The 8,673-nt window shown below is 38.3% G+C and overlaps 1 protein-coding gene across 1 annotated transcript; it reads left to right on the forward strand.

The window, feature by feature from the left end:
* Positions 1 to 5: 5 nt before the first annotated feature.
* On the forward strand, positions 6 to 3,139 carry ZNF281 (zinc finger protein 281; the record flags this gene model as incomplete). The annotated part of the gene is made up of 1 exon (XM_009575727.1): positions 6 to 3,139. A coding segment is annotated over one exon (2,301 nt), but the record flags the coding sequence as incomplete, so codon positions are not given.
* Between the last annotated feature and the right edge of the window lie 5,534 nt (positions 3,140 to 8,673).

Raw genomic sequence — 8,673 nt, forward strand, 5'->3', positions numbered from 1 at the left:
TGAGCATCAAGCAAGAGAAGCCCAGCGAGCAGGAGGAGGAGGAGCAGCAGCCGCAGCACCATCACCACTACGGGGGGCTCTTCGGGGGAGCGGGGGAGGAGAGGCCCCCCGGCCTGGGGAGCAGCAGCGGGGAAGGAACCGGCCAGAGTGTGATTCAGGACCTCAGCCTTCTTCACCACCTGCACCAGCATCCCCACCGAGACCTGTTACTGAGTGGCAGAGGTGAGGGCGCCCCTGGGAGCTCGGGTGAGCCAAAGCACGATGCCCAGGTCAAGAAGGCAAAGAGGCCAAAGCCAGAAACTCAGGGAATCAAAGCCAAGCGGAAGCCAAGCACTTCCTCCAAACCCCCCCTGGTGGGAGATGCGGAAGGTGCCATTGCGTCCCCCAGTCAGAAACCTCATGTCTGCGAACACTGCAGCGCTGCCTTCAGGAGCTCCTATCACTTGCGCAGGCATGTGCTCATTCACACAGGGGAGAGGCCTTTCCAGTGCAGCCAGTGCAGCATGGGTTTCATCCAGAAGTACTTGCTGCAGAGACATGAGATGATCCACAGTAGGGAAAAGCCTTTTGGGTGCGACCAGTGTAGTATGAAGTTCATCCAGAAGTACCACATGGAAAGACACAAGAGGACGCATAGCGGAGAAAAGCCATACAAATGTGACACTTGTCAGCAGTATTTTTCAAGGACTGATAGACTGTTGAAGCACAGAAGAACATGTGGTGAAGCCATAGGTAAAGCAGGTGCTGGAATGGAGCCCGGATCATCAAATAACATGGGTAGCTTGGCTGCGTTGTCTCAGGGAAATACAAGTTCCTCAAGGAGAAAAAGTAAAACAAAAAGTATATCCACTGAAAACAAAGGAAATAAGTGTAGCAGCAAAGTAACTGAATCTCAAGTTACAAGTAATGTGGCCATGCCAAATTATGCAGTTGATATTCCTATCGTGTCTTCCAGTGGTGGTCTAGTTGGCACGGGCATAGAAGAACTTCAGAAAAAGGTGCCAAAATTGGTCTTGAAAAAAGGAAGCAGAAAACAGGCAGATAAAAATTACCTTAATTTTGTATCACCACTGCCAGATATTCTGGGGCAGAAACCACTGTCCGGGAAACAGAGTGGCTCTCTAGGCCTAGTAGCCAATACTGGTGTAGAAACTATTGGCCTTCTCCAAAGTACAGGTGGTAAGCCAGGTCAAATAAGTAGCAATTATGATGATGCCATGCAGTTTTCAAAGAAAAGAAGATACTTACAAACTGCAAGCAGTAACAGTGCCTTTTCAATTAATGTCGGACACATGACTTCCCAGCAGTCCGTTATCCAGTCTGCAGGTGTTAGTGTTATGGATAATGAAGCTCCATTATCTCTTATTGATTCAGCATCGTTAAATAGTGAAATAAAGTCTTGCCACGACAAGTCTGGTATTCCTGATGAAGTCTTACAGAGCCTTTTGGACCAGTACTCTCACAAATCAGAAGGCCAGAAAGAAGATCCTTTCAGTATCACTGAACAGCGTGTGGACTTGCACACCTCAGGAGAACATTCAGAGATGGTTCAGGAAGAAAACTTGAGCCCTAACTCTCAAACAGTTTCAAATGATAAGGCAAGCATGTTGCAAGAATACTCCAAATACCTCCAACAAGCCTTTGAAAGAACAACCAATAGCACTGGTTTTGCTTTTGGACCCAGTTTCCAATTTGTTAGCTTATCTTCAACTCTCCATAACCACACTCTGTTTCAAGACAAACAGATATACACTACATCTCCACTTGAGTGTGGCTTCAGCCAATCCGTTACCTCAGTATTGCCAACTGCATTGCCAAAACCTCCGTTTGGGATGTTGCTTGGATCTCAACCAGGCTTTTATTTGTCTGCTTTGGAGGCTACGCATCAACAGTTGACTCCTTCTCAAGAGCTGGATGATCTCATTGATCCGCAGAAAAACTTGGAGACTTCATCTAACTACCAGTCAACATCTCAGAAACTGACTGGCCAGAAGGAACAGAAAAACTTAGAATCATCAACGAGCTTTCAGATCCCGTCTCAGGAGTTAACTAGCCAGATAGATCCTCAGAAGGACATAGAGCCTAGAGCAACCTACCAGATCGAGAACTTTGCACAAGCGTTTGGTTCTCAGTTTAAGTCGGGCAGCAGGGTGCCAATGACTTTTATCACTAACTCTAATGGAGAAGTGGACCATAGAGTAAGGACTTCAGTGTCAGATTTCTCAGGGTATACAAATATGATGTCTGATGTAAGTGAGCCATGTAGTACACGAGTAAAAACCCCAACCAGCCAGAGTTACAGGTAAGGTCCCAACTCTGACCAGGCTGTGGGGTTTTCTTAATGTAATTTTGTTTTACTTTGACAACACTGCCATTGGAATGTTTCTACACGGTCCTATTAAGAATAATGTAACATGCCCTTTCAATGCAACTTTTCATATTTAGTTTATTTTGTTAGTGTGATTTTTTTAGATCTGTTTATTATGGGTTTTAATCAAAAATCAATAGATTAAAATAGTGTTTTTGTTCAAGTGACAACGTTTAGCAATCAAATTTACATTATATAGATTGTCAGGGAATAGCCCAAAAGTTTAAAATGCAAAAAATTAACTTTGTTCCTACAACTAAGGTTTATTCTAATTGCTTTACTCTCAGGAAAGTGTAACGAAGCATGGGAATTCTATGCACCACTAGTGTATTGGAACTTCCAATTTACAGATAGTGACAAATATATCTCAGCTTTTTGAGGAAGGGATCTATGACATTTCAAATTGCTGTCTCTTATGTCTGGGCTGATCTGAAAGAATTTTGCTACCTAAATCTCGTTGTTTTTTGAAGTACTCCTGTTCTTCCAGGTGATGCTCATTCCAGGCAGGTGGAGCAAAAATTCTTGGGTCTGTAGGAAGAGCCCAGAATGGTAGCTTTAATATAAACAATAATGTCCCCAGAACTCCTATGTAAGACTGTAATTCCGTAAAGAGATTCTGTTGACACAAACCGTGAGAACAAAATGTGTGTGTCTGGTTCATGTCATTAGAACCGCAACTTGAAACTACAGTCATAATCCAGATACACTTTTGGGATACGTTATTTATTATACATGGTTCAAAAAAGTCAGTCTTTTGCTCTTCCCCTTTTCCATTTTCTTTTAGTGTATAAGATGCCCTCTCTTTTGTCGTGCTCCCAATTTCTCCGGACTTGATCTTGGGTTTTTTCCCCCCTTTAATTTACGCCTTTTCTTCCCCTTCTTTCCTACTCACTCTCTCATCCCAACTTAATAGATAGCACTTAAAGATTTACATTCCAGAAAGTGCATATCTTATTATGTACTTTCTGATGTCTTATGACATCAGATTATGAACAATAAACACCCACATGTTTTAGAATTATGTCAAGGTTTCCATGTACGATAAGAAATAATATACTCCCAATTGTACATACTAAGGCCCCTATCCTGCATCAGGATCAGCTAACATGGACCCCTGTGCCCAGTAGTGTACCAGTGGTGTCACTGGAGCTCTTTACGGATATAGGGGTTTGCAGCAGTTCATCATTGCAGGCTTTTAGGGCCTAAGGCTGCAATTCCATCAAAGGTTTCTGGTGATGACATCAACTACGAAAGTAGAACTTGAGTGGCTTGTTAATATCAACAGAACTTTTCTTTGGAATTATTGCCTTACTTTATGTATATTTTGTGGTACATTATTTATTATATGTGAATCCTGATTAATGCCTGTGGAGCCACGGAAACCTGCTAGAAATACTGGTGGCCATTCAAAGCTGCTGAAAGGCAGTGGCACTGCTCTAAACCACTTTTTGCAAATGTATTTTTTGATTAGTTTTTTAATGTAATTTTGGTGATGTTTATGCTGATGGTTTTTTATGTACTCTTGGTGATGTTTCAGTCTTACGTACTTTTCTGGTGTCAGGAAAGTACCAGTGGTTGTTTGCAGTCTTATTGTGTAATCAGCCTATTACAGGCTTCCATGTATAATAAAGTTATTAACATTGTGCAAGTGTAAAACACTTCTGTTATGAAAGTGGTGTATTATTAAATGAATTGTTACAAAAATCCTGGGTAATTTCTCCCGTTGTCCCTCACCACTAAAAGTTGAAACCTGAGCCCACTTGTAATCTCTTTTACTAGGTGAATTATCTTTTTTTTTTTCCTTACTAATCTAGAGTTTGTTCTCATAGAATCCATGTAACTCCATTAACTTTTTCTTTATACTTGATTATGTATTTCACCCTATTTCAGTTTAAATAAGCAAACAACAACTGTTCTCTAAACACGCAACCTGGCCTGTTATCAGGGATGGAATAGTCCATAACCACTGTGTTGGCTTTTTCAGTACCTTTTCTTTTGTTTTACAGAGGTTATGATTTACATTCTTTATATTGTGTGTAGTAGAAGTTGCATATGTATTGTTCTGGCTGTTTGCTTTAACTTAATACTAATAAAACCCATTATTCACAAAATCATAAAGATATCACTTCTATTATCCAGTCACACTTTTGAGAACCTATTAAGGAAACGTTATGACATTAAATTTTGAGAAGGAATAATATAACTTACCGGCATGTTTTGAGCTTGTTTTCTTCCTTCAATTTCTTTTTGGGTCAGATAGTCTAAATGCACTATTTTAGAAATCAGGGCTCTGTCTCATACCTTTAGCTTCCAAGGCAAAACCTAACAAATTCCCTTAAGTTAAACTGTTCGTACAACCTCATCTTTTTAAATCTGTGTCTTTTTATATATGATTTTGGTTAAAAATATATAAATTACTTATTGTTAACTTCAAAGACATTTTGTAATTGCTGGAAATCCAGAATGACACATATATAATACAATTTTGTCCAAAGTAAAGATTTTAGAAAGTCCTGTATCTGTTTTTTTTGTTGTTTTGGTTTTTTTGTTTGTTTGTTTTTCCCGCTCTAACTTCTGCATTATAAGGAAAGCCTAGTAAAAATGATAGTATAGCAAAATACTTAAAAGCATTTTAGGTAAGCTGAAGATAGTTTGTGGGTTTCCTTAATCTGTATTTTTCTTCAGCTTTGCATGTGAATATAAGTAGCAGTGCTGAAATCTCAAAATGGTTGAAAAATTGAAGAACAGAAGACAGCAATTTGAATCAAGGCAATGACACAGACAAGAAAAAAATCGTTGGCATGCTGAAAAGCAAATGAGGACGAAAACCTTTCAAAGTAAATATGAAATATGCTAAATGTTTAATATTCAGAACATTGCTAGGAATCATTTCAGAAAATCTGAGGGGGAAATTATTGGAATTTTGTATATCTTTATGTGGCAGTGAGAGAAGGAAAAAGGAAAGCAAAATGGCCCTTGAATTTTTTTTTTTTCCACCTACTGATTTAATTTTTTCTTGTTTTTTAAAGGAATTACAGGAGGGGAATGATAACCTGTTTCCTATCACTAACAAGAGTGTAAAGAAGAATTGATATTCATGATGATAGAAAACTGTACATAAACTGTTATGCTTCTTATTATAGTAGCTCACATAACATGTTTTTGCTTTGGAACAAACACATTATGGTACCTTGAATGTGAATGTGTGTGTATGCCCCAAGCCACTAAAAGTGCATGTCTGATCTGCCTGCAGATGGTCTAGAAGAGCTAGCTAAAATTCATAGTGGTTCCTGAATTACTTAAATTGGATGCAGACTTGTGAAATTTTAGAGTAAGAAATTGGTGAAATGAAAGGGGGATGAAAAAAATGTGAAAATATGATGGTGCAGAGGGAGATCACCATTTCAGGTTTATGGATTGCTGATGAAGAAAAGCTGTCTGGTGCCTCATAGAGACCTTGAGAAGATACTGGAATAATTCAATGTATTCCATTAGTGGGGTTTTGTCGCTTCAATTGTTTGGTCGTCCTGTGGCGCCCCCCCCCTCCCCCCCCAATAGCATATGCATGAAAACAATGTATTTGTCTGAATGATGCTTCTGCCTTTTTTTACCACCAACTAGAAATCAGTGTTGTTATGTGAAGTTGCAGTTGTGACTGTGGAAATGTTTGTTATGCCTGAGAAAATATGTGTGAGAATGTGTAAGTTATTACCTCCCTGTTTTTTCTTGTATGTGTTGAAGGGAGTCGAGTCACTTTAAAATGGAAGATTCTGTTTTCAGCCCCTGCTGATGACCAGGTTTAACCATTTGGGCTGGAATTTTCTAGGCCTTTTCTGTCTCACACTGCACACACTATCTTTCTCTGGGAAGCTTCTGCAAAAATTGCTCACGTATTTCCTAAAATAAGATTAAGGAAGAAAACTTTCTTGTTCCACTGGCCTTTTGGTCCCATGCTTCTTTTAAAAACAAATTAGAATCATCCTCCCCAAATTAGCAACTTCCTGTATTGGAGCTAGGACTTTAGACTAGGTTGATGGGTGTCCGTTGTTGAATCACTGTTCTTGAAAACCTGATAATAATCAATTAAGAGTCTTTGAAGATGCTTCAGTTCAGAGACTTGAAAGTTTGGTGGTTATATCTCCAAAGATGACCCCTCCAGGATAACGGATCGGGCTATGACAATTGTTTGGTATGTTAATCCAAGTGGCAATTTCTTCTAATGTGTCCTATATGGGGGCATATGTTGCATATTCTCAGGCTGAAATTTGTTTTCTGGCTTCTTATATAAACTATAGAGTCTTCACTTTTAATATTCTGAGGTGATTTTTATGCAAATTTTTTTTTTTTTTTTTTTTAGAAACACTTAAGAAAATAGGGTCTAGTATTCTGCACAGCAATTGGAACACAGGATATACCCTGTTTAGCAAATGAACAGCTATGATACACTTTATCCGTGTTGTTTAAAATATGTTTCTTGTGTCCCCTTTTTCACTTGCAGTTAAAACCCAGATTTATTTCAGCATTGTTCATTTTCTCACAGACAGTAATATCTGGCTACATTACAAACGAAAATAAATTTATTTTTTCATACCCTTATACTTATTATCCTTATACTGATATTCTAATCTTACGGGTTTTATAAGTACCGATGCTAAAAATTTACTTTTGGATGCCCAGTTTCATTTTGATACCCATGACCTGGAGGGATAGGTACTGGAATTTCATCTCTTTGACACTGATTGAAGTTGAGTTCCTTGGTATAAGACCCCTGCTGTTCCAAACTGTGTCTGTGTGGAGAGAAATTGAGGAATAGTTACCAGCTTAGTAAATGTGGAATAGCTGATTGTCTAGAATCAAGTGGAAGCTGTGGGGCAGTCATGGGGTAATTTAATTCTCTAAGGTGACATTCAGGAGCCTTAATCACTAGGTTGTCTTCTGCCTTTTCTTGTGTTCACTGTAAATCTGGCATCTGCAACAAGTGAAACCAGGTTCTGCATATAGCAGCCTCATTAAGCATAGTCCTGCTTCATTCTCGAGTGTTGTCATCCTATTCGTTGTGGGTACAAACAGCAAGGCAGTGTCACTTGGAAAAAATACTGTGTCATCATGTAATCAGTCTGTCATAATGGATATACAAGATGGGGTGAATTGAGGATTAAAAGGAAGATTTAGCATTTTTTTAACTTACAATGCTTGATTCATAATCTTGATAGTAATGTAAATTTTTGTATATAGCATACTACTATATTTTCATATTGATACTTTTCAATATTTTGTTTTTATTAAATGTCCAGTGGATTTGGTCATTTTAAACAAGACTTAGTTTAAAGTAAAGTAAATTTTTTTACTTTTTTTGGTTTGATTTTTTACTAAATCAAACCATTACCTAAGTAATGGTATGATGCTACAATAGAAAGCTGCCTGTGTAATTGGGGACTTGGTCTGAAATTTCATAAAATATTATCTAGCCAGACTCAAAATGAAGAAAGAATTAAGAACTAATTTAGGAATGTATTTCTTTGATTATTTTAATATACTCTATCTTACCTTAAAATGTATTTTAAATAGTCTCTTATTTAGTGTTAAAAAACCCAAAACATTCTGTGAACTAATGAGGCATATAATGGTTATTATGCAGGTTCTGCAGCAAGCATCAGATATTCTGTAGTAGCACATGTGCCACCTTCAATGCTAAAACCTGCTTTATCTAAAGCTAGGTTATTACTGTTCGGAATATTCCTGCGTTCTTGCTCAGGAGGAACCTTTACTTTGTGCTGTTGGCAAAGGAGATTTCATTTTGATTTTTCTCAAAGGCCAAAAGACTGATTGTTTCTAATCCCGCCGTTTCTCTTTATAGTGTGTACTTCTCTGTCTGCTTGTACTCCATTCCCAGTGGATAGGAGTGACTGGGACATGATGTGTGCGGGTGCTGGCATATGGCCAGAAATTATATTGATGATGGTAAGGATGGTTCAGTCTGCTCAAAGATTCTGAATATTTTTTTCTGGAGGGGAAAAGATCTCACAGGTGGGAGTTTTTCTGAATGCTCTTACATTCTGAGATGAGTGGGAATAAAACCAGACTGTGACCTATTTTGAAGAATAGAATTTACAAAGAAATCCATATGCAACTCCATGAGTGACGAGGTTTAGAATCACTTTAATTTGCTTTCCTGTAATGGGGAAATATATAGATGTGTAATAAAACATCTTGCATGTTTGCTGAGGTGCTTTAAATTATGGTGGGTAAAATATGCCTATGGATCTTCTTATCTATTGAACAAAATGGATCTCTACAATGAAAAA

Source organism: Fulmarus glacialis, unplaced genomic scaffold (genome assembly GCF_000690835.1).
Source record: "Fulmarus glacialis isolate BGI_N327 unplaced genomic scaffold, ASM69083v1 scaffold20464, whole genome shotgun sequence".
Taxonomy (NCBI): domain Eukaryota; kingdom Metazoa; phylum Chordata; class Aves; order Procellariiformes; family Procellariidae; genus Fulmarus; species Fulmarus glacialis.